General features: G+C 35.7%; 1 protein-coding gene across 4 annotated transcripts in view; it reads right to left on the reverse strand.

Annotated features, from left to right (window-relative positions):
* LOC6033230 (trafficking kinesin-binding protein milt) overlaps positions 1–27,337 on the reverse strand; it is a 129,774-nt gene that overhangs the window by 56,646 nt on the left and 45,791 nt on the right. For 2 of the 4 annotated variants that reach the window (XM_038254590.1, XM_038254587.1), the window contains exon 1: positions 1,394–1,639. The exons of 1 other annotated variant lie outside the window; for it this stretch is intronic. Coding sequence is in view for 1 of the 3 variants with exons in the window: in XM_038254584.1 (XP_038110512.1) it covers positions 19,151–20,075 (925 nt within the window). In the remaining 2 variants the exon portion in view is untranslated. Of the gene's footprint in view, positions 1–1,393; positions 1,640–19,150; positions 20,324–27,337 lie in introns of those variants that run through there. One more of the 4 variants, XM_038254584.1, reaches the window with a different exon arrangement.

Genomic DNA, 27,337 nt, shown 5'->3' on the forward strand with positions numbered 1-27,337 from the left:
GCATCGGCCTAACACAATGCGACATTTTTTACGTTGATGCCAGTAAATGCTTCAGTTTGATCATTTGATAAATTTGGGTTCTCTGCATACGATCCAATTGACTGAATTGTATTTGTTCCCGAAGTTTACAACATGATTCTATTACAATAACTTCACTTAGATTCAGTTCTGGACATTTTCAGAAATTCCAAATCTATCATACCTTTAAGGAACTAAAGCGTTTACTGGTCGAGTTGTGTGATTATGATGATTTTTTTATTACAAAACGCAGTAGGGGGTCGGAAGTGTTACGCTCCACACAAATTTTTGAAATTTGTATGGAAATTTTTTTATGAAGGGGGGGGAGGGGGTATAAAAATCCGATTTTTTGGGTTACGTAATAAAAGAACGCTCCCTTACAAAATAAAGACTATAAAACAAAATTGGTTTATTTTGTCAAATTTCCCAAACTTAAATAAAATATTTTAGGAAATAAACTGGTAAGTTAACAAGTATCAAATTTGATTCCCTAACTCAAAAGTAAGCAATTTTCTCAACAATCAACAGGAACAACTATCTTCAGATCTCTTGTGTCTAAACTAGCAAATTGCTGTCAGTAGCTTGAACATCCCACGCCCTGTTATCTTCCGACTATCTTGTATCAAAATCTTGCCAACCCAAAGGCGCGCGACCTATATACTACCACTTCCAATTTCCGGCACACACGAGATTGCCTCCATAAATTCATCAAGCCCGCTTGTTTTGCTCTATATCATCATCTCCCCCTGCTCGGGGCATTGCCAAAAGCTCAACACTACCCCTTTGCTTGGCTGCTCGGCTGGTGCTATATATTTTACCCCCCCAACCTAGCATATCGACATAACTGCCCCGAGAAGGGGCTGTTTTGTGTCATCGCGTTCATCGCTTTTTTTCGGTGGAGTGCTCTGTTTTGTTCAACACCATTATGATACTTGTACACTTTGAGCGCGAACACATAACCATCATAACAATCTTTTTTCTTTGGTTAAAAATGAATTTATTTGAGATATCACTTCTCAAAAAAGCAGCTGAGCTCTGTGTGGATCGATCGGGCTCCACGGTTGGGGGTGGCCTTCAAAACGCACACACAGAGAAGCAGCAGCGTGGAGTTCGATTTAGTCGGAAAAATTTCAACAATGTTTCGCTCTCTGACTTTTGCTTCGAGACCATTGTGTGGTTGCACAACGGTTAGTCATGTTAGTAAGACGGAGAGTAAAACTAGGCACAGCGACCTTCAACTTCCGACGATCTGTTCCATATGGACACCGACCTGGAAGGAGTTAGTACGGGGTTCTTGAAGGGGTAACTAAGATGTTAGCGATCTACGGACGGGTTAGAACAAGAACTTAAGTACGTAATAACAAAAAGTGTGTACCTTGCGGAAAACAAAACGATACAGAAATAAATCAGTACGTAAAATGCACAAGTCAGGTGTCGGGAGGGTTTCGCAGGGTATTGCTCGAGCCCAACATAACTCGGAGAACTGGTTTATGGCTACGGTTCAGGATAGTCTCGCGAAGAATCTCGAACTCCATCAAGGCTCGACGATCTGTGTGACTCACAGAATCCAGTCGAGAACGACGTTGTATTCCGTACAACTCTTGTTCACTTATACACACCACCAAGAAGACACAGACACTATCTGACATTGAATTTAGCTCGCGCACTACTCAATTATTAAACTTCATTGCTGTCGAAGGCAGCCTTCCGCCACTTTTCTTTTCTCTTTGCCGACGAGTAGCTTCGAGAATTGCGCCTCAGCCGAACTAAATCCACCAAACTTGTTCACAAACACGGAACGCACTCGCCCTTACAAACGTGACACGAAACGTGTGATTTTCACACGGGTACAAAAAACAAACGCAACACCCGAAAATTTCACGACCCGCCGTTCGAACGCGTAATCACTCTCATGTTTTTCGCAAAACTATATCACATCATGCAGCAATATAGATACACACATAGCAGTCCCATGATGCAGACAAAGGCGACGCGAGGGGAAACTCAACCCATGCCTGACAGCTGTCAGCGAGCGTGCAGCTGTCAGCGAGTCGACCAAAACGGTCGACATAAAGACGCACAAAAAGAAACGCTGCAGCTGCGCAAAATGCAGCCATTTTTAGCGAACAAAGTGAGGTGGGAACGCTTGAAAAGAGTGTGGCGTTGGTTTGCCATCTGGCGAGTAGTAGGCGAAGCTTTTGTACCGGGAGAAAAGCCGGCCGGCGAGTCGACTTTGAGATGTTGTGTGTGTTTTAGCGCCCGGCTGGTTAGGCAGCCGAAGAAGTCGGCGTCCGACGTTGGGTCGATGTGGGAAGCGTTGTCGGGGAACGCTTCGGTACTGGGTTGGTTTGGTTGATGTGTTGTTGGGGGTTGGAAAGGGAAGTGAACGATATGAACGGCTTGTAAATTTGGGTGGTAGGTTTGACCTAATGGCAGCAATTTAAACATTTGTAAGGAATTCACAGAGGTACTTACGTTAATTGCGATGCATTTCATGAGCTTGATAACAACTTGTATATTGTACTTACCTAGAAAGAAATGAATGAAAATAAATTAAAATAAATAAGATAAAATTTATGTGTAAGTAAAAAAAAGGTTGCTTAAAATGTTACTGGATTAATCGGGCGAATAAGGACAAATAGGGCGAGTAGAGAAAAGTACTTTCTTCTCGACAACTCAACAAAACACAACTTTTCGTGAAATCCTAATACGTAATGTTATGAGTGGGTCATTTTTTTATTGCGTTTATCTGAGCTTGGTGTTTTTTGTATTTGGGACATATAATTGGTAATATTTCGGTGAAAGTTGATTTGGTTGTGCAAATTTATAAGTTAGCAAATGTAGCAGGTGTCACCAGCTTGAATATCGCTTTGATCTATACAAAGCCTTTTTATTTTACAGTTCTTACCTAAGAGTATATTATTATTTAACTACAAAAAGCTGTTGACTTAACTTGCATTTGATGAAAGTTTATATCGAGTTAAAAGTAATTAAATCGACGATTTAAAAAAGTTAGTTATTGCGGTATAATATTTTTTAAATATGTTATTACAATTTTCTTCTTTAAAAGTGCAATTCCAGCCCAAATCAGGAATTTTTGTGTATATGGAGCCATTTTTGTGCATGTGGAGCCAATTGTACTCGAAAATAATATTTGAAAAGGGCGTAAGTTATTTAAATATTTTTGTATTCTAAAATTCAAAAATTACTGTAACTCGAAGCCGGTGCATCGTATCAAAAAGTGGTCATCTGACAAACTTGTAAGAAATTGGACGGGCTTTCTGAAAAAAAAAAATACACTGAAATAAAAATGCACGCCACTTGTATGAGATTTTTTTTTTATTTTTAAGTTTAAAAGTCAAATTTTAAGGTGATGTCACGATTTTTTATCGTTCAAAATTTTTGAGAAAATAGCCTAAGATGTTACAAAAAGACTGACGAAAAATGCAGGATGGTATGTCTCTCCTTAAAAAAAATACAAAAATCATTTACTTAAACTATTTTTTTGAAAAGTGGTCTAATCGTCAAAATTTGTAAAAACCGATAGTGGGACATAGTCCTATGTCTTATCCTTGGGAAGATACTGCGGTTTAAACAATTAAAATGTCGAAAAAATATGTTTTTTGGAGGTTTTTGGCAATTTCAATCTGACAGATTTGATTTTTCAGTCTCGAAAATATTTTTACCGAAAGCTCGTCCAACAGCTTTTTTAGTTGACTCGTTTTAATATTTGCTTAAGCTTATTTACTATTCAGGTTTCTATCACAATGGAAAAAATATTCTGTTTTCAGTTATGAGCAAAGAATTTAAGCTTACCCATACATCAAATTGAAAAGCTGTCAAAGACAAACTTATGGTAAATTGGACGAGCTTAAGACCACTTTTCAAAAAAATAGTTTAAGTAAATGATTTTTGAATTTTTTTAGGAGAGACACTTTTCGTCAGTCTTTTTGTAGCATCTACGACTATTTTCTCAAAATATTTGAACGAAAAAAAAATCGTGACGTCACCTTAAAATTTGAATTTTAATCTTTAAACATAAAAAAAATCTCATAGAAGTGGCGTGTATTTTTTATATCAGTGTATTTTTTTCAGAAAGTCCGTCCAATTTCCTACAAGTTTGTCTTTGACCACTTTTTGATACGATGCAACGGCTTCGAGATACAGTAATTTTTAAATTTTAAAATACAAAAATATTTAAATAACTTACGCCTTTTTCATATGTTATTTTCGAGTACACTTGGATTCATATACAAGCTTATATAGGCCTAAGATAACATGTCTACAAAGTATCATTGAAATCGTAGAGGGTCGGGTACAAAAGTTCCTGAAAAATTCCTGATTTGAGCTGAAATTGCTCAAAAGCTATTCGGTGAAGATATAAAAAATGGGGAGATATTCTAGAATTTCATGGGCCAGATCTAGGCTATAGCCATGTCAAGCTTTAAGTTATTGTCAATCTGTTTTTTTAATAATGTTATATTTTATGAAAATTTAAATTTTAAAAATTAGTCTCAGAAACTTAGATTTCATAAAACTTCTGTTCAACTGAAATTAATTTGTGAACTGGACAGATTGCTTGCTATCTTTATAGTTCTCGTTCGCAACAAACAGAACTTGTTTAAGTTAAGGCGTATTCCTTAAAAGGTGCTTCCCGTTTTACAGTTTTGCAAATTATTGAGTTTATGTAGTCGAATTTTCACAGTTTCCAGATTAGTCCACTTGAATATCTTAAATTTCGAATAGTCAGCAAATCAGTTCCCATGTCTTTTTTTTTGCATATTTTCCTAGAACTTGTCCTTCCAAACGTTTATCATTTTCGGTTAACCTTACCCCCAAAACAAGGATTACATAAACTTAGACCTTGAGCCCGTCGTCACTCCTTCATAATTTTCCTTTCCCCCCTTTTTCTCATGACATTTTCCACGTGTTTCCCCCCAGCTAGACCTGAAACGCTCTCGTGTGACTCGTGGGAACTTTATTGATTCGTTAAGCACGAACGTATCAATTTAGAAAAAAATATAAACAAACACAACCCAGTCTTCGGGGGGGGACACGTTAGCTAATAAATCCATGCCTGGCATTTTATGCTTGAATGGCACTGTGCTTTTAATAAAGTGTTGCCACTTGCCACTTGGCTGCATACCTGGTGCATACCGAGGGGGTGAGCTGCAAAAAAGCGGCTCAACTATGCCAACTATTGGAGCGCAGCATAGACTTAAAGTGACAGGACTGTTACATACGTGAGGGGCAAGTTTTTGTGTTTTCTGCTAGAGAGCGGGTTTGGAACGAAAAAAATGGGCCAGCAATCCCCAGGAGAATATGCTCGAAATGGCGAGCATTTTTTTCTATTTTTTTTTTGCTGGGGTGCGGTCCGTGCGTTTTTTGAACTCCACGCTTGACGCGAGTTGCGTCATTCTAAACCCCACCTCAACAGCTGGGGTTTGGTCCTTTGTTTTGGGGGTGGACGCTCAACGTGCGGAGTTCAAAATTAACGCGATAGTAATGGAAATTCTATGAGTTCATAGGTTATTTTGGGTGACTCTGGCGGTGGCGTGCAACAAAAAGTACTAACCATTATAATTCCATTAAATTTTAAACAAAATGGAATTTGTCCATTTGAATGTCATATAATGAGGGAAATGTTTTCAAATCGTGTTCAAAAAATATCAAATTTGTATTAATTTTTTTGTAACGAGCGGGGGTTTAAAAGTCCTCATTTTTGTGTTATGTAATAAAAGAACGCTCCCATTATGAGTAATTCTTGAGGGTTGATTTCTTGAGTCGATATTTTTGAGTTTATAATTTAATTAATTTAAAAATTCTAATTCGCATCGAAAATTATTTTTATCATGAAAAGTACTGTTCCAAGTTTTGGAAACATGTACAGTTTTTCAGCTAAACATATTTTATGTAGGAAAAACAACCTTGCATTTGTTTCGAATAGCTCGAAAAATTTCCTCTAATTTCGTCGCCGTCGTGCTAACTTGTCGTACGTGCATTTTGGGCCAAATTTAGTTAAGAACGCCATTTTGTGCAGCTCACAGTGCCTCACCTTTTGACCTTCACAGATCCCCAAAATTCGATTTCAATCCTGAGATATTCAACGAAATTGGAATAAACTCCGTGCATTTTTGTCACTTTACATATGAAAGTAGTTTGAATCTTGTCGTGCTATCTTGTCACTCTATGAAAATTGATGTAAGTGCGACAGCTGGCCAAAGGGATTTCAGGTCAAAACGCGTTTGACGCACGTACAAGCTAAACTACCGTAAACATTTGGGACAATGTACATAACGGTCAGCCAAACAAAACATGTTTGTTATTGTTTACATTGCGTGCTTTTGTTTTTGTTTATTCAAGGTTAAACATTAAAACGCTTTTTTCTCGGAACGTCGAAATGGCGAGTACGACAAGATAGCATGACGACGTCAATTTGATTTGAATTTCTGATAGTGAGTGACGAGTGGAAATTCCCGGAAAATTAAATATTTTTGTACTGCTCGATTCCCGGGAAACTTGGTCGACAATTTCGGTAAATTTAATACTTATAGCTATTAAAGTAAAATAAATTAAAGCTAAACGGAGATAAGATAATGCAGCCTTATTAAAATTAAACTTAAAATAAAATTTACATCAGTGGCCTAACTATAACTCCGGAGCAACAAAGGATGGTACGAGATTACATTTACAGCAGGGGTGACCAAAGTATGGCCCGCGGGCCAAACGTGGCCCGCGGGGTGATATTTTGTGGCCCGCGGACCCATTTTGGATGATCATATAAAATGGCCCGTGACTACTTTTAAAGTGATTTTAAATTAAGGTTTATTTTAAACATTTATATGCGAATCTTTTTTTATTCTTTAGTAATTAAAAAAAATTTAGTAATTAAAAAAATATCACACGATTGAATCGTCAAAACTTTCATCAAACATTTTTGGAAATATTTAAAAAACGTTCAAGTTTGACTTAGGTAAAATTCTGTAATAGTTGCAAAAATATATGTTTTCTTTATTAATTTACAAATCATAATGACCCTTTTTACTTGATCGGAGGATCAAGATTGTTGCAAATATGTTACAAAGCTTTCGTCGACCTCCCCCATTATTAAAAAATTGGCTCGAAAAACCAGAAACAAAAACATATTTTCAAAAAACTTCAAATCTTAAAAAAAATAAGTGTAATCAGCTGAAATTAATTAAATATGCATTCCTTTGCATTTAGAATCATTAAAGCATGTTTGGGTTTATTAAAAATAATTTGAAATTTAGTGTATTTTCGATGAAATAAATTTTGACATTCTGGCTCTCAACGATTTTTCATTAGCCACACTTAACTTATAGATAAAATTAGGCCTTTAAATGAATAGGGGAAATTCTCGTATGTTTGGCAGGTTAAGCACTCGCTCCTAATTCCATCCAATTTGCTGATTTTCACTATTTAAACAACTAATTTTGCAAAAAATTGATAGAAACTAGCTTGCTCGCTTCTCATTGAGCTATTTATCACTCGATTTCAGTTGAAAACGCTTTTAATTAGCTTTAATTGAATGTCAAAGTTCTGACCTGCCAACATTAGAGGCACGCTGGAATTAGATGCCGTTCCCCTAGTTGAATCGTAATGTCACCATTTTAGAAATATAAAAACATTTTTTATTTTTTTTTTGTTGAAAACACAAGTTCATTCAGCTAAAAACTTTTTTTTTCAAATACCTGAAACAATAAAATTAACAATACCGTTATTTTGAGGTTTCTATTATTTTGAATTGACATTTTTTGAAATCTTTTAAATTAAAATAACGATATTTATTTTTTTAATAACCTTTTTTGTAAATTTGGCCCGCAAGTTCATTTGAGCTTCAAATTTGGCTCGGCCTCCAAAAACTTTGAGCACCCCTGATTTACAGTCCTCAAAAGGGAAGAAAGGCCGTAATAGCAATGCCGTACCGTCCCTTTGAAATATTGTTCCAAAATTTAGGACACAGCCTAGAAATGTGAAAAACGAAATAAATAAAAAAATACCCTATTTTTTAATTTTTAATTGCTAAAATTGGAGTTCCATATTTTTAGATTTTCTATTTTTTATAAGTTTAAGAGGACAAAAAGGCATCTTTTTAGCCACAGTGAAGCAAGGGCAAAAAATTTGCCAATAAGTTACAATTATTAGAAGAAATGCTGATTTCTTAAATAAAAATAATTTAGAGCCATATTTTTCAAACATCTTTTTTCGATGCAAAATCAAATATGCAGTCTCAATCGAAAAGCATTAAAACAAATTTCAAGGTGCACCTTTATCGAGTTTTAGCCACTTAAGATTAAATTTTCAGATATTTTTATTTTGAAAAATAGTTTTCAATAGTTTTCCAAAAAGCTTTGAAAAAATCCTATAAGAATCTCATGTATCGCGTTCTTGAAATGTAGTCCCTTAAATAAAAAGAAACAACAACAGCTTTTTTAATGTAAAAAATTAAATAAAAATAAATTACTTAGGGTAGGGGAAATTCTCGTATGTTTGGCAGGTTAAGCACTCGCTCCTAACTCCATCCAATATGCTGATTTTCACTATTTAAACAACTAATTTTGCAAAACTTTTGGTAGAAACTTGCTTGCTCACTTTTTATTGAGCTATTTATCACTCGAGTTCAGTTGAAAACGCTTTTAATTAGCTTTAATTGAATGTCAAAGTTCTGACCTGCCAACATTAGAGGCACGCTGGAATTAGATGCTGTTCCCCTAGATGTCCCTATTTTGGACCATCTATGCAAGGCTTCAAATTATTCTGGCTTGTTCTCAAGAACAGTTAAACCAAATTATGCCATTTTCGGATGATTTTGTAGCCTAGTTCATGCACATTACTGTAGAATACCGATTGTTTGTGTAACTCTTATCAGTTTATTATCACAGTTGAAAAATGATAAATAGTTTTTTATGTATTTTGGACCTAAACAGAAAAAGGGCTAACAAATCAATAAATGTACATATAATACTCTTCTTGTGAATTCTTGAATCTCAGAGGTACCTATAATTCGCGACAAGAAAGATAAAGATAAAATAATTTGCAAATAAAAACGAAAATTGAAAACCAACCCAACATCCGATAACATTAAACTCTACTTGAAATGTCATAAAAACACGCATCAATCGGTAATGGAAACCTACTTGAAATGCATTATCGGTCCGTTCTGTTTGTTTGTTGGTGTCGTTAATTTTCGCAATGCAACAATTTACTCTACTCGTGTCCATTATATCGGCCAATATATTTGTGTTTGCGCATTTGTTTGCAGATGTATTTCCGCCGATGACCGTCGCGGCACGAGCTATTTCGATTACGTTTTTTTTCTCTCGATTGTGGTGCGGAAATTTGCACCACCATATGGAAATAATTAAAATGCGTGTGAAATAATGATAACCCGCCGAAACAAACTCACTTTTGACAGATAATCGCGTCAAAATCGCACCCAATAAGAAGCTCGAAAATCCACACATGCATGACTTCTTTTTTTTTTGTTCCGCAGGTGTTATTGACTTTTTCGGCACTTTTTTCTCATTATTTTTATTTTGGAGTTTGTGTTTTTGGTTCAATTTCTTCTCTGTGTGTTGCTGATGGGTGGGGTCGATGTGCAATTTGTTCGCTCGATGACGTTTGGGGCTCGGCAACGGACGCAATATAATTTACGCGGGTTAATTAAACGCCTTGCGCGATTGCGTAAGAAGAAAAAAATGTTGCGGTCTTTTTGGATGGGAAGAAGAAAAGTGAAACAAGTGTTTCCATTAGATCGATTAGCAGCGTGGTACACCCCTTTCCTACCCGTTAAGTGGTGGGTGGTGAAAATAGATTAGTTTTTCATTAAAGGGGGTGTAGCGATTAACAGGTGGTTTAAGAGAATTTTGTTCATAGCTGCTGCTTTGAAATTGAAAATTGTTTGCTTGCATAAAAAAATTGTACTTATGATCACTACATTTGTTTTAATTTATTTTTTCTTATTTTATTGAATTTGCAATCAAAATTTGTAGCACATTATTTGTTAAAGCAGTGATTTTTGTGTGCAGCATTTTATTTGATAGCCTTGACATTACAAAATTTGTAGTTCCATTATCTAAATTGATAGAAAATTACCCAATTTTGGAAGTAAATTACAACCTACTAAACATCAATTGTCACCCTAATCGGCTCATGATCATATCCACAAGCCCTCCATTACACCACGTGGATCAATAGAAAGTGTCCGTGTGAGGTCCAAATTTCGTTATGAAATACCCCCAGATATTCAACATAAATGAAAGGGTAAGTCCATTACGAAGAAACAAAAACGCGACCACCCGTGTCGTCAAATGCGCCATCACCACAGCTAATTTGAACATTTTGAATTCGATCAATTTCTATTCGGTAGGCTGACACACGTCAGTCGTGTAATTATCTCGTCGTCGAATCGATCCACCACCAATTTGGTGCATTTTTTTTTGTCTCGATGGAGATGAAGTCACGATGCACACAAAAAAAAAATGCTATCGCGCACGCAAATTTTGGGCAGTCGGCAACAATAATTTTGGATAGTTGCACCTGCAGCCGGCAATCATCGAATCGATTTTAATTTCTGCCACACGAACTGCAAGCCATGCGCATCAACGCAATTTGGTCGGTCAATGCTATCAGGTTGATGGACAGTGGGATAATCGCTGTTGAAAAGTGGGCATAAAATTTTATGCTTTTTTTTCTGCAGTGAAATGATGGTTTATGCAACATGTAGCAAAATGAAGATTCTTTCAGCACGGGCCGTACCAACCAGGTTCACCGAGTTTGATCAATACGATAAATGTTGAAAAAAAAAACAAATTTGGACCTGGAATTTTGAGTCAAATGTCAAATGTGCAAATCAAAACAATACTGAAAAGTATTACTTTTTGATACAAATGGTGAAAAGTTCAACTTTTCGACAACCATTTCAACGATGAAAAAAATATACTTTTCGATTCTGTTTTTGGTAAAGACAAATAGAACGATTCGTCGTTCAAAAATAACGGGAAAAGTTAGTAGTTTCAAAACGGCATGTAAAAAAATTAATAAAATTTATTTTTTTCGAGCTTTATTACATTATTTATTTGGGCCGCATGTATTTTTTTAGTTTATGTTCATTGAATCTGGATGATGACGAGGACAAACAAAAATTATGTCATGACACGGTTTTCAAATTTCAATTGGAAAGTGCTATAAAAGTTTACAAATTATTTGTTATCATGCATTTTCTAAGTTGATAGCAGCTTCAAGAAAATTTTAAAGTATTCTATGTAAAAAATATTTTTTTACTCTTTGTTTTTTTTTAGTTGGAAATATTTACAACTGCTAGAATAATTTTCTAGTTAATATATTTACCTTTGTTTCCAATTAGTGCTAATCCAAGCCAAATCTTAGGAAAACACGACAATTTCTGAACCCATAATTTTTTTATTTTTTTTTTCTGAATTGTTATGGTTAAAAAAATTAACTTAATATTTCGAAAAGAAGATCAAAAATTGGCCTTAACTTGAAGAAATGTATTCTACCAAGAATTCTATTAAAATTATTAGGATATTTTTACACAAAAAAAATTAAGTCTATTTTTAAATATATTTATCTAGCTATGATTTCAAAATAATACTCAATAAGTCTTGTAAAATAATTCAATAGATAATAACTTTTGAGAAACTTTTATAAAAATCCAAACCAAAAAATATCAAAAATGATTGCTTTAAATATTTAAATTTGCTATAATCTTGCTATAATAATCTATATATATATTTATAAAAATCGACGGTTTTGTTCGAACGCAAATCAATTCAACACAGAACGTCGGATCGAGGTGCTCTTTGTTGCGTTGGGTTCGTATAAGTCCAAGGAAGGTTCTTACGCCAAAAAGTTACAACTTTGGCCATTCTGGAACCGATTCCGAAAAATGGGAAAAGTAACGTAAAATCAAATTTTGGTCACAGGAGGTTGAATAAGCAAAAAAGTTAAAAACGTTAACAAACGAAAAAAGGCAGAGCGAAGTTTGTCGGGTGAGGCTCTTATAATCTAAATATCCAATATTTATAAAGGTCAAAAAACTATTCAATTTGATTGAAAATTGAAAAGTAATTTTTGAAAACTACATTTAATTGAATTTTCTGTAGGTGCATTGCTTATGTTTTCACTTTGGACAAAACCCCAAGAATTTTAGAGAAAATTTTGAAGGCGAGGGAGACAACAACTTTGGTAAATATTCGAAGTGGCCTCAATAACTAAACTCTATATTTTTCTTAGATGCGCATGCAGAAAAAAAATGAATGTAAAAAATAATCAAAATAAGAAAATGATTCAAACAACATCATAGAGTATGTATTTTTAACATTTCGACGTCGTCGTACTATCTTGTCGCACCCGCCATTCCGACGTTCCGAGAAAAACGCGTTTGACCTTGAATAAACAAAAACAAAAGCACGCAATGTAAACAATAACAAACATGTTTTGTTTGGCTGACCATTCTGTGCATTGTCCCGAAGTTTGGTTGAAGTTGGTTGCTGGAGTCCCGAGTTATAATTACAAATCGTCGCCATCGTGCTAACTTGTCGTACGTGCATTTTGGGCCAAATTAAGTTAAGAACGCCATTTTGTGCAGCTTACAATGCCTCACCTTTTGACCTTCACAGATCCCCAAAATTCGATTTCAATCCTGAGATATTCAACAAAAACCGAAAAAACTTCGTGCATTTTTGTCATTTTACATATGAAAGTAGTTTCAATCTTGTCGTGCTATCTTGTCACTCCATGAAAATTGATGTAAGTGCGACAAAAGGCCAAAGGGATTTCAGGCCAGGAAAGTCAGGATGCGTTTGTCGCACGTACAAGCTAGACTACCGTAAACATTTGTAATTATTACTCGGGACTCCAGCAACCAACTTCAACCAAACTTTGGGACAATGCACAGAATGGTTAGCCAAACAAAACGTGTTTGTTATTGTTTACATTGCGTGCTCTCGTTTTTGAATATTCAAGGTCAAACATTAAAACGCGTTTTTCTCGGAACGTCAAAATGGCGGGTGCGACAAGATAGCACGACGACGTCGAAATGTTTACGGTAGTCTAACTTGTACGTGCGTCAAACGCGTTCTGACCTGAAATCCCTTTGGCCAGTTGTCGCACTTACATCAATTTTCAGGGAGTGACAAGATAACACGACAAGATTGAAACTCCTTCCATATGTAAAGTGACAAAAATGCACGGAGTGTTTTCGGATTCCGTTGAATATCTCAGGATTGAAATCGAATTTTGGGGATCTGTGGTGGTCAAAAGGTGAGGCATTGTGAGCTGCACAAAATGGCGTTTTAACTCAATTTGTCTCAAAATGCACGTACGACAAGTTAGCACGACGGCGACGATTTCTGTAATAACTTAAAAATTTTATCAAAATTTGATTAAGCACCAAGTTTTTAAAACAATTTTAAATTTAGACAAAAAAATAGATAAAAAACAGAGAATTAAAAAAACATAAAGCTTAAAAAATCCCTGTGATATTTTTCGGGAAAATATTAAAATTGGTATTTACATAATTAAAAATTAGGTTATGGTCTTTTTCAGCCAGGTAAGTTCAATGTGCCGTATCAATTAGTAGGTCGCCGACTGTTACAACCTGCATGATGAGAGAAAATTTTGTAAACTTTCGGATGACGCCGATGAAAATGTGGCTATCAAAAAATTACTCCTCAAAAAACCATCCTTCGCTTACGGCAGGTGATCCCCATTTTGCTTGCATAACACATCGCGTGCGGCAATTCTCGGCTCTTCTAGAAACTCCTCTAATAAAAGGTTCGAATTTCAGAATCAATCAATTCATTCGCCCATTAGCGTTTTTTTTCCTGCCGCTCTTCTCTCCGATCTTTTTTTTTTGTTGCTGGCGAAATTTGATACGCCGCAAGCCGATCATGTTCTCTTAATTGAATTCAAAAAGGTAGCTATTATCCCAGACCCAGAGCCTCTGTAGCAGCGTTCCCCATCGATGGATATCAATAGCGGGCGCGGGCTTGAAACTGAGAAGTAGTAACAAGTCCAATCAACACCTCTTTCCCTGATCGCCGGGTCTTAAATTGCTGCCCTTTGCAACTTCAGCGCGAAAATTGAGATTAATTGAATATTTACTACACCCAAAGGAAAAATATATCTCAAAATCTGCAACATTGGATTTGCTGCAGAAAATGTCATATTTTATAACATTTTTTGCAGCAAGCCCGTAGATCATTTTTGCCCGCGTGTAAAAATTTCAGCGATCTGCAGTTCTCACCAACACATATAAAGCTGGTCCGTCCCCGAGCAACACTCCAAAGAGAAGCATATGTTGGTGCTCTTCCACTCACTTTTCATCAAGCGTCCATGGCGCGGTGGTAGCGTGTCGGATCAATAACCAAGAAGTTGGTGGTTCAATCCTCGTTCTGCTAAGTGTTTTTTTTTGTGAAATACAACCAAAAAGTCGTCGGTAATGTCGATAATTGTCGGTAACGGGCAAAAATGTCATACTCCTATATCGCAAAAAATGCATGAGGACAGATTTCATGCAGATTCTGATATACTTTCATGCCGCCATGCATCACAATCATGCGACTGCCAGTTGGGTGTACTTATGTGGCAGACATTTTTTTTCTTTGGTTTTCCTTCTTTGTTCGATTTTTCTTGGGTGCTTTTTCCACTGTTAAGTTTTTACCACTTTCCTTTTCTGTTCGTGCTCTAATCAATTGTGTGGCTTATAAATCAAATCTTTTCGGAGAAAATTGCGTTCGCTTTGGCTTCTTTGTGTGGTGTGTCTTTCCTCTTTTATCCTAGCGAAATAAACCGGAAAAGTGGCGCCAAATCTTGAACAGCAACAACAGCGCAATTCTCCTTCTGTAATTTGCCGAAAGCCGGCAATTGATTACACGCCTCAAAGTTTTTAAGCTGCAGTCACGTAATCATTCGTGATTCTGTTAGAGCAGGTTTGTGCGCACCTTGGGCTTATTGACAGGATCCGTCGTCAAATCAACATTTTCAACCGTTTTCGGACACGGGTGTCAATGACTTCCGCGTGTCGTCTGTCAAGTACAAGTTATTAAGTGTTGTTGTGTTTCCTCGTCTGTCGATAGGTTATCGCGTGTTAGGTTTTTTTTTTCATCTATCTTTCTTTTACAGATATTAACTGCATTCACCGTTTGATTTGTCTAGCCGCGGCGTTAACAAGTTTGATAACGAAATGCTGCTGCACCTTCACTCGCCTTTCGCCTTGCGTGACAGTTGGCGATATTAAGCGATGGGTGGTTTTAAGTTTTGCCTAACCCGTAACTATGATCGAACGGACAACTCTGTAATTTGAGCTGTGCAATCGAAAGACTTGTCGTCGAGAAGAAAAAGTGTTTGATAAATGCTGGCAAAGGTTAAAGAGAAAGGAATACACGATACTCGGAAACAAACATGTTACGTTGCTGATAATCACAACAAACCGCTCCTTTTATTTCAAATTACACTAGTCAAATGGAAATGGAAGTTTACTGGACTTCTTTTTATTTTTATATAGGGTAACTATACCCTTTCTCAGCCTATTTTTATTATCAGCCTATCAGCACTTTGATCATGAATTAAAGCTTTCATAAAGGGTTTTTGACTGTTCCAAAGTAATAAATAGCTCAAATAGAAGTGAGCAAGCAACTCTCCATTGTTGATACATCTGAAAATATTGATTTAATAGCGGAAAACGGCAAAAGTGATGAGAATCGGTCGAACAGCTTAGAGTGATTAAAATGAGTTTATTTCTCTTAAATTTTATACATAAACTTCTAAATGGAACTTTTTCCCTACGATTTGAATTTTGTTTTTGTTCTTGAAATACTAGAACCACATTTTAAAATTAGCATAGTTTCAAAATTGTATTTAAGAAAAAGGATTTTTCTGTTCATAAAATTATATTAGATCAATGCTTATGTTGCAATAATTCAAAATTTCAATTGAAATTTACAAGCAAATATTTAAAGACAACTAACTTAACAGTTTATGAAACAATTTAAAAATTGAGGATTTTTGCGAGTTGTACACTTATCAAACGAGGTTTTGCAAAGTTGGATAAATACGACGAGTGCTGAAAAATCGAGTTTTACATTGAGCTTCATAAATGTTTTTTTTTTCATTGCCGACGAAAAACTTTTCGAATGAAATTTTAGGTGAATCGTCCATTTTAATGTTTTCAGAACAATGCTTAAATATTTTCTTTTTTGACATTGAAATCAAATAAATAGATTTTATTTTTTGAATCATTTTTTTTTAGAATTCTTCTAAGGTTTTTGAAAGCCTTGCAAAGTTTTAGAATAATACAAACAACAGAAATAATGAATCGATAACGACGATAATGATAATATTAGCGTCAAACGATAGCAATTGTGGTTATCATTATTTCGATGATTCTGTCGGCTATTATCGATTGACGATAACGAACAACTCATTTTAAAAATCATTCTAAAATCGACTTTAATTGGACCATATCATATTAAATTTTCAATGCTTTCACCAAGATTTTTTTTAGACTGTGGTATGTTTCAAAGGATAAATACGCCAAAAATTTCACAAAATCATTTGAACATATTTTTTAAATACTCAAATTTTTAAAATGTTCAATATGGGTTTCAAAATTGAAGTCTGGAGTTTTTTTTTGAAAAGGTCCAATAAACCAAATTTCCAATTTTTGCTTTTTGGGTGTTTTTGAAACCGCCTTGTGTCAGGAGTATTGAAAAACACCCAAAAAGCAAAAACTCAAAATTTGGTTTATTGGACCTTTTTTTTTTAAAAAAAAAAAACTCCAGCAGTTTGTTTTTGTAAAAAACTCAAAATGTCACAACATACTGTAAAATACACATTTTTTTAAATCTGCAATCTGGGTGTCAAACGAAGAGACATTTTGTATGAATTTGAATTTATTTTAATATTTGTAAAAAATGTAAAAAATATTCAAGCTTTTTTTACAACAAAAACATTACGTAAACTCTCAATTTTTATATAATTGGCAACAGGGCAAACTAAGCGAAATATTGTAGTCTTTGTATGATAGTTATTTTTTTGTGAAATAGTAAAATTTTCACAAAATACAATTTTTTTCATATATGCCTGTTTAAAAAAAAAAGACACGGTGTTTTGTGAAAATTTGAGTTAACAAAACCTTAACAAAGCAAAAAAAATCATACAAAATTTAACATTGTTTAATACCCAAATTACAAATTATAAAAATTCAAGTATTTTGGAGAAAATGAGTTTATTTCGAGAAAAAAATGAATTTAACAAAAATTCAAATAAAGTGTAAAATCATACAAAATTTCACTTCGTTAAGTACCCATATTGCAAATTTTTAAAATTTGAGTATTTCGAAAAATGCGGTATTATGTAAAAATTTTAGTATTTTACAAAAAAATAATAAAAAAAAATTAGACGAAAATGCATACAGAATTTCTCTTCGTTTGATACCCATATTGCTAACTAAGAAAGTTAGAGTATTTTCGAAGAGATACGTTCTTTCAGTATTTAGTTTTTGAAACTTCTTATGCTATCAAAGAAAAAAAGCTTGGTGAAAGCTTTGAAAATTTTATATAATTTCGTTGGACTAAGCCAATTTTAGAGAAAAAAAAATAATTAAAATATGTTATCGCTCGTTATTGTCGATAAGATTAGGCTGGTACAAATATTTTTAAAAGTTTTTGTCACCCCCCCCCCCTTCAAAATTGGCCCGAAAAATCAGGGGGGTATTTTTAAAATAAACTTCAAAATTTCAATGAAAATTCAAGTGCAACCAGCTGAAATCAAATTAAATACATTCTCCTGCGTTTAAAATCATTTTTAGCATGTTTGGGTTTATTAAAAAATCTTAAGATTTTTTGAAAATTTTCGATGCAAAATCTTTTTTTTCGATACAATTTTTGTTTTTGTCAGATCTTAGATTTTTTAAAAACTAATGATTGCAAAACAACTGAACTAGTGTAAAATGCATTTTAAAACACTTTTTTCATTTAAATGTGAAGACTATGGCTTGTTATTTAAATTTTTATATTTTTTTATTTTTTTTGCCCCCCTCCCCCCTTGACTTTGGCCAGGGCTGAGGGACATCAACTTTTTTAAATATTTGCATCGGCCTTATCGTCTATACAATTATCGAAATAACGTTAACGATAGACATTTACATTTTGAAGCTAGAATTATGAAAACATGCATATTTTTCTGATAACCAATTTTAAACACATTACAGGCATTTTTTTTTTGATTTTGTACCTGTTTAGGAGTTTATTTTGAGCAAATGATCAACGAAAAACTTTTTTCTCTTTTATGGGTTGTGTTCAAAGTTAAAAGTAATGGAATTCAATGTAATTTTCAATGTTTTTTACTCGATAAAAATTGCATAGTTTTTAATCACAAAACAGAAAAAAGACATTTCAGCATTAATATAAATCAAGAGAAAAAAAATCATGATTTGAAATAATTAGAATCAAGTGAGCATTTTTCTGTTGAAGTAAAATTTTAAAATTTCGAGATGTACCTTCAAGTAACACGTTACTAACTCAAAAGTGTTTTTTGGGATTCAAAGTTGAAGTTATACACTCTTTTTAAGCGGTCTTTATAATACTTACAGATGTTTGCTCATTTGAAAGAACACATTCAAAAACTTACCTAAAACGAGAGAGAAAAGAAAAAAATATCAGCACAAATTCAGTCAAAGTTTACACACAAAATCTTCCCAACTTCCACGCATCAGTCTCAGTATTCTCTCAATTTCGTAACCAAAAACTCGACTAAGCCTAATAAAGAGCACATTCCTAGTGCGCTAGAAAATCACTTCGCTAAGCATCAAAATGGCCAGAATTCTCTCAATTTCCAAATCAAGCCAATAAACATGTCCCATTTCCCTCGATTTGCCACGCATAGTTTCACTTTTTCCGCAGTCTTCAGAACCAGTCTTCTCGGGACTGTCTCCCGTTGCAGTAATTAACCGCATTTTTTACGGTCGCCACACGATGACGTTGACCATCGTTTAATGATGGTCTGGGAAATGCGAGCCGCGTTCGATGGAATTGGATGTCGTCACAGTTTTAGATTTAAGGGGAGCAGTTTATAAGTGAGATATTACCTTTGTCCAACAGAAGACTGCGAACCACTTTCAGATACATGCGTCCGTCGTTTCCTTTCGCTACATGGTAGATATACTCGGGATACTCTCCGGATTGGCTCGACTTGTCGTCGTCGTCTGGTCCTGCGCTGGCTGGTAGGAACACATCCGGATTTGGGTGCGTTTGCGCCGAGGCAGCGGCTTGTGCCAAGCTTTCGGCGCTAATTCCGTAGAGTGCTTCCACCATCGGGGATTCCACTTTTTTCGCATCATCCGCATCGATGGACGTTGTGCTACTGCCGAGTCGTTCCCGCAGCTTCCGCAACCGGCTGGACGCCTCCAGTTCCAGCTCCAGGAAGCTGGGCGGTTCATCTTCGTCCGTCGTCGAATCGGCAACGGTGGCGACGGAGGAGGATCTTCGCGAGGACAACGATTCGCTCTCCTCGGTAATACTTCTTAAATAATTTGCACTAAGACCACGCGACGCCAGTGGAGTTGCGTCGCAGAATACTGGAGTTTTGTAGCGGTCGTTGTACTGTAGGAACTCCCGGAGCTGCTGCGCGGCGGAACTCTTGCTCGCCAGCTGCCGCTCCAGCAGGGCGTACGTATTGTGGAACCCGAAGCTGGAATCGCTGGGCCGGTCGGAGACGGTGGTTAGACTAGTCGGCGACTTGGCCGAACTCAACAGTCCACCGCAATAGTCCTCGCAGGCACCGGGCAGCAGCGTACTGTTGAGGAAACTCGACGCCGACAGCTTCTTCGTGAAGAGAGTATTGTAGACATCCTCGCCGTCGCCACCGCCGGTGGCGGTCGAGTTCAATGAATCGAGCGAGTATTGTTCATCTGCCGAAACGGCCGAACTTCCGTGCTGACCGCCGCCGCCGCCACTGCTGTCGGATGAAACAGTCGTACACTTTCCAGCGGTGGTCGTTGTCGTAGACGTCATAATTTGTTCGCACTTCACTGTAGTTTCGGTTGCAGCAGCAGCAGGTCACATGTTGAAGGATAATAAGCGAGTACCGCCGCAGCTGCTGTCCAGCACGAACGAGTTGTTCTTTTTTGTGGTTTAATTGGCGGTTCGAACGTGAAGACACACTTATTTCTTCTTGTTCAGCTACGCACACCAGCTTTGGCCGGTGAGTTCATGCTGGTGATTTTCTTGGAAAGTTGGTTGCACGATGAAATGTCGTTTTACTGGGTTCGAGAAAGAGGTAACAGGTTAATCCCTCTGGATTTTGGAAGGCTTTTGTTTACGGTAGCTGATATCAATCTGGATTAACGCTGACAAATACTTTTGATAGGTGGATGACGAATCGTTATTCAATATTAGTTGTTAGTGATAAGAAATCTTGAATCATAGAGTTGAAATATTCTGGAAAAAGTTATTTTTAGGGTGGTTGCGTGGTTAAGTTCTATTTTGGCGTTACTTTGTTCAATTTTTGCCTTATGAATTAAAAAAAATCACTTAAAACTGCTGGCATTCAACTGAGATTATCATATTGAAAAAGTCTGCAATAACGTGCCTCTATAGCGGTTTAGATTAAAAAAATAGGGAATTTTGCTTTCGATTTCTTCATCATGCTCTCAATCCTATTCCTAATCGAGAGCAATTTACTCTTACCCGTCAGCTGTGAGTGTACTAACCTTGAGCAAAATCTAATCTTCCAAATCAATCTCAAATTCCCCAAACTCACTTTCTTCATCTTCGACGATTTCCAACGATTTAATCTTTCGCAAAGAATCGCGGACCCCACAACATTGGAAACAATCCAATCAACACGTTGGCCGCCGTGTACACAGATGCTTCCGCAACGCAGCAGACGGCCGGTGGTTGGAGTTTGTGACTCCCCACAAATTAGTAAATTAAAAGCCAATATACTAAAACAGCTGCACGTTAGTACAATAATACGGCAGGCACACGCGAAATGGGTTGAAGAAATCCACACTCCGTGAGTGTGTGACGGCTGAACCCGTTAGCAATGGCCACGAGACTTCAGACTTCGTGATATGTCGGCTGGTCACGGCTGATGCATCATCGAATTATCGTTATTGTGTTATTGGCGGGTGGTAAAACTAAGCACACACATACATATGAAAACTCGGGGGACTTGTTGGCCGGGTTTTCTTCGGATATCCGTGAATCATTAATGACGACCTGTGTCTGATTCATTAGGAGTCCGTCATCCCTCATCAACCTTGTTCTGGCTATCCAGGTCAAGTTTTGGGTGAGGTGTCCGACACACCTCTTTTTTTCGGTGTATTAAACTACACCCACACTGTCGTGTGTCCTTGTTTTGAAGCATTTGTAGTTGTGCGTCCAAACAAAGCTCATATTTCAGTGTGGTCGTTTCGTTTGTTTTGCCTCTTCGAGAAACATCAGCAAACCACAAACTACCAATTTGCTTGACGGCAAGCACAACTTGCAGGTATTGCCGATTTCCATGTACTCAACCTTCAAATGCCAACCAGAAGAAGAAGGAGAAGTCCAACACCAATACTCGTGCACGTTTCAGACGTGACGAGGACGCGTGCAAAAATTGGTTCGCGATGATTGGCGTTTTTGTTGTTGTTGTTGGACGAATCATTCAAGAAACCTCTTCCAGAGGAGTGTCGGAATTCGCACTACGCTGTGACAGCCCCACAGCTTATGGTTTGATGGGAGTGTGTTATTGTTGATGTCTCCTTAAGAAAAAAAAAACTAAAATTATAGCGCGCCCGCCTGGTCATCGCATTTAATGGCTGCTAATCGCTAATCATCGCACACCGCGACCGGCAAAACGTTGTTATTTTCCGGTGTTGATACAAGAGTAAAACGAGTTGTGGATCGTCAACGATCGGCTAGGTACATAATTAAACACTTGCCGGTTGACTCCGGAGCCGGAGAAAGTTTATTGGGGGCAGTAGTGCAGGATCAGGTTGGTGTTGATTCACTACACCCATACTAAAATTTTCTAACATTCAATGTGACTACGATGTGTTGACAATGAGTGATAGATGTTCTCCCTAGTAACATTTTTAAACTTACAGGTTTTATCATGGTTCTGGAAACCTTCATACGGCCTATATGGGCTTTTATGGTCTACTTAAAACCTAAAATGTTACTAGGGCTGCCATTCAATGTGACCTACAAGCTAAGCAGTATAGCCAAAATAGGAAAAAGCATGTTTGTGTTCTGCCTTTTTGCTACCAATACGACCTCGTGGTAATTTGCTTTCACATCCTTAACGGTTGGAGATTGATTTTTAGTTAATCTCTTCCGTCAAATTTCACAGTAGGGGAAATTCTCACTCCTAACTCCATCCATTTTGCTGATTTTCACTATTTTAAACAACTTATTTTGCAAAACTTTTGATAGAACCTTACTGGCTCACTTCTTATGGAGCTTTTTATTACTTGATTTCTGTTGATAATGCTTTCAATGAGCTGTAATCGAATGTTAAAGTGCTGATATAGCAACAATAGAGGCACACTGGAATTTAAGCCTAATAAGCGGTCATGTTTGAATAATGCCGGATAATCTGGAGTGTTCCTTGAAATTTACTAAAACCAAGTACACCAACGAGTAAAGCAACTTTTTGTGAACATTTCTGTTTATTTTCACTTTTATTAAAAGTTATGCTTTTTTACAAGCATTTGAAAAAATATTTCCCAAATGCATTCTAATCAGTCGACTGCATTGGGCCACGCCCATTTTTCTTTTTTTCAGCTTAGTTCTTTTTTTCTTCCAGCGCTCTTTTGGGTCTGCTTCGTGCTGCCAAAATTGATGAAATTTTAAGCGAACACTCACGAAAAGTGGCCACCCTTTGTTCTTTATTTGCCTTCGCTTCTCGCTCGGATTTCTTCAGCCTCCGATTGGAATGGGTAGTCAAAATTGAAACGTCAAAAGACTTGGCGCGTTTGTTTTTTGGATGGCGCTTGCTAATTGTTTACATGTTTCGGAATTATTTTTCAAGTGAGTGACTAAAGAATGAGCAAAAGAAGAACGGCAGTTGGAAGCAATTTTTTATCGCTTTGAAATCGTTAGCGCAAGTGAAAAGATCTTGATGGCGACTTTCGCTAAGCAGTTAACCTCTCATCTTGCGTGTGGATGTGTGTGCCACCAACATGATGAGAAATGGTCTCGTAAAATAGAAATTATGATCAAAAGTGCATTAAATTTGATCTTTTGGCCAGTAAATGGCATAAATTTGCGTGCTTACTCGAGGCGGTGCCGTTGCTGGTAAGTTGATATCCTAAATAGGATTTTTGGACCTATAATCGAGCGTCAAACTCTTCATAAGGCGAAGATAGGTGTTTGATTAGAAAGGGTATATTTCCCCTAGATGCTATTCTGTCACAAAAGTAATCGAATCGCATCGAAAATTTGGTCGACATTTTCAAAGTATGCTGATTTAACATTTGATTAACCAACCTTAAAATTTCAATTTGACTTGTTTTATGTTGCCAAATTTTAAGAAAATTATTGTTTTTGCATAAAATCGTAGGTTGTTGTAGTCTCGAGAAAAAAATTATAATCTAAAATATTTTTTAACTTATTTAATTTCTAGTTAAATTACATACTAAAAATAATGTTAAAAAATTTCGAAAAATAAGTTTTTCGGTCAAATATAAAAATTTAAAGTAGAGAAAAGATAATTATTGAAAATTGTAAAATAGTAGTTAATGCAACAGGTTGCAAAAAGTAGATTTTTTCAGCACGAGTCGTACATTTAAATACGACGAGTGCTGACAAAATCAAGTTTTGTAACGAGTTCCAGACAACAATTTTTGGCAGTTCTGAAAATCTTTTGTGTTGAATTATAAGTCAAAAATGTTTACTTATTTTGTCAATTAATATTTACAATATTTACAAAAATGTTTACTTATTTTGTCAATAATTATTTCAGGCATTAATTTAGTGCTGAAAAGTAGAACTTTTCAGTATTTATTTTGAAAAGTGTTACTTTTTCGTGAAAAGTAGGCTTTTAAGTCGTTCAAGAATGACAGGAAAAGTAAGTAGTTTCACTACGGAATTGTAAAAATAAATTTTGGTACGTTTCCTAAGACCGTCCAAGAAGCCATTCTGCGTCAATCGTTCAATCAACTTCTTTTTTTTTTTGATATTTTCATGAATATTAAGTATTAAGGTCTTTTGAAATGTTTTTTTTTTGTTGAGCCTTGATACCACTGCCACCAATTAGAGGAATATTGTGGTGTTGAAATGTTAGTCTCAATTCCATTTTATAAAAAAAAAGATTAGAAAATTTCAATAATGTTTCATTTTTTATATTGAAAATTGGACTATTTGTTGCTTAGTTATTTGCATTAGAAAACTTAAATACTCATGTTTGTTTTGCTTTTATCCGCACATGATCATTGTTTTTTTTTTCGAAAAAAATATTTTCAGGGTTGGTTACTCTGCGATTGTTAGGTACGCTTTATTACAATTTCTGTTATTACTTTCCGATTGCAATTTTGATTTTACATTAAAAACTGAATTCAAAAATAGAAATAAATGGCAGGCGTTTCATTTTTTAAATCATAATTTCAAAAGGCTCATTTTGTTTGGGTCAAAAGTTCCGGTTTTTACCTCAGGGTGGCCACCAGATTTCGATTTTCAATTTCCCGGTTTTTTCCCGGTTTTCTCCCGGGACCAGAAGGAATTTTCCGGAATGTTTTTAAACCAAATTACAATGTTTTTTAGGCTAACGTTAATATCATCATACTTTTTGAACGCATACATTTGGTTCAAAGTTTGAATTCCTCAAGAAAGCTTTCAAATCTTGAGTAAAAAGTAAGTAAGTTGTAAACGAAGCCGTTTTTATCTGTTATCAATCAAACCTCTAATTTTCAAATTATTGGGTTTTTTCATCAAAAGTCGTTTTTATTTTTTTAAATAAGATAAATTATAAAAAGAATTTATAAATTTTGTAAAATAGATTTACAAAAATACGTTGCTATCAACATTGATGTAAATGCTCGTTAATTTTCTTTGAAAAAAGGTTTTGTGAAATCAAAAAGAACAATTCTTCCAAGAACTATCAATTTCTGTGATTTTTTTTGCTAAAATTATGTGAGTACTTTCTTTTTAACCAAAAAAGTCTTTTTGCATCATTAGTCTAAACAAAAATGTATACACTTTGGCAGCAGCGCAGGAAAAGTGCCATACAAATGTAAAAAATCGATACCTTGAAACTTTCTTTTAGAATAATTTTAATAAAAATACTTTCTAAAAACCCAAAACACATAATGGTAAAAACAATTAAAAATTATCGTGCTGTGAGTTTTTCAAAAACACATAAGGCGGGTACACATTTTATTTAAAGTTTTTGTTGCCCCGAAAAATCAGGGGAAAAAAAATTATTTTTTTTCATAAAGCATCAAAATTTTAATGGAAATTTAAGTGCAATCAGCTGAAATCAATTTAAAATGCATTCCCTTGCGTCTAGAATAATTTTTAAGCATGTTTGGGTTGATTTAATAATCTTTTGAATTTTTGAAAATTTTCGATCTTTATTTTTTATTCGTTCTTTTTTTTGGTTTCGTCAAATCTTGCATTTTTTGAAGACTTATGATTGCAAAACAACTGAACTAGCGTAAAATGCATTTTTAACACTTTTTGCATTCAAATGTTGTGACTATGGCTTGTTTTTTGAATTTTTATATTTTTTTCAGATTTAAACAAACTACACATACTTTTTTGAAGTTGTAGCTATTTTCAATTAAAAAATAATTCTATTTTATCTCTAAAAAATCAAATGGTTGAGAAAATTCTTTACAGCATTCTTTTTTGAACATTTTTGATCCATTCTTTTGTTGCTGAGATACAAACCGGCTCCGTGGCTTAATGGTTACGGCTTCTGTCTCCCAAGCAGATGGTTCAGGGATCAAATCCCGGTCGGTACCTTTGAAATTTGGAATCAGGAATTTGAATATGAATAAAAACTAAAATGAATCAGGTGGGATTCGAACTCACACCTTTGGATTGGTGGTGGTCTGGGACGCAAAGCAGTCGGCCATCAGAAGGTTTACACTCTAGCTGTGAATTGATCCGTAGTGTTGAAACATGTTATCTCTTCTTCTCATATTATTAAATGCGCGCTGATCCCTGATTTGCCTGAGGGGATTGGAAGTCTAAATATAGATCGAGTTTCCTTCAGATGCTTGCTTCTATGTTTAGGCGGGGCCGAACAATGCCCAACGACCTCGGAATTGGACCGCAAGGAGCTCTGTCATTCTGAAATGGGTCGTTGGAAGCAGCGCGAGGGCTATCACCACCTAATACCCGGGACTGAGATAAGCTGTATCAGCATTCGGCATGTACACAGTCTGATACAAATTATACTTTCCCATAATTTCGCTACCGGTTAGCGGGTATTGGATTGGACCACATACACACACACATTCTTTTGTTGCTGAGATACAGGCCAAGAAAAATATTTTAAAAGAGTGTATTTTGTGTGACAATTTGAAGGAAAAGTCTTGATCTTTAAATTTAGAGAGATATTTACTGTAATGTTGTTTTCGTACCATGATATCCATATTTTCCACTTACAAAAAAATCCTAATTTTAATTTTATGCAAAACTAATTTTTTTAGCAAAGATGGGGTAAATATCGCCATTACGGGGTTTGTCTTCCGGACCCCCTGAGACCGCTCGTGGTACCCCCAGGGGTACATGTACCCCAGGTTGAGAACCGCTGGTAGAGCAAACATTTTGCTTTATTAAAAAAAAAACAAATTCGTCTGGTAAAAGTATCATAGGATACAACAGAAAAAAAAATCCATAGCCAAGAAGCATGAGTCTATCACATAAATTCAAACATAGATTTCGCGAATTCTTCATTTAGAATAACAGGAATAATATTCTTATTGAGAAAAGAACATATTGAATACATTAAAGAGTCTTTTGTCAAATTTAACGAAACTTAAAATATTTTCCCGGTTTGTCGGTCGAATTCCCGAGTTTTTCCCGGTTTTCTCCCGGTGGATAAAAATCCCGGTTTTTTCCCGGTTTTCCCGGTTTTTTCCCGAGGTGGCCACCCTGTTTTACCTACAACTTTGCCGGAGACACCAAATGGATCAGAAAAATCTTTAAATCATACATATGTTCGAATCATTCATATCATCATGTCATTTTTGTAGGGACAGCCAGGGTAACCAGATCTAAGCAGAAAAAAATCTGGAATTATTTGACAAGCTTTTCTCAAATTAAAGAGCAAAATTGCG

This window comes from Culex quinquefasciatus, chromosome 2 (genome assembly GCF_015732765.1).
Source record: "Culex quinquefasciatus strain JHB chromosome 2, VPISU_Cqui_1.0_pri_paternal, whole genome shotgun sequence".
NCBI classification, from domain to species: Eukaryota; Metazoa; Arthropoda; class Insecta; order Diptera; family Culicidae; genus Culex; species Culex quinquefasciatus.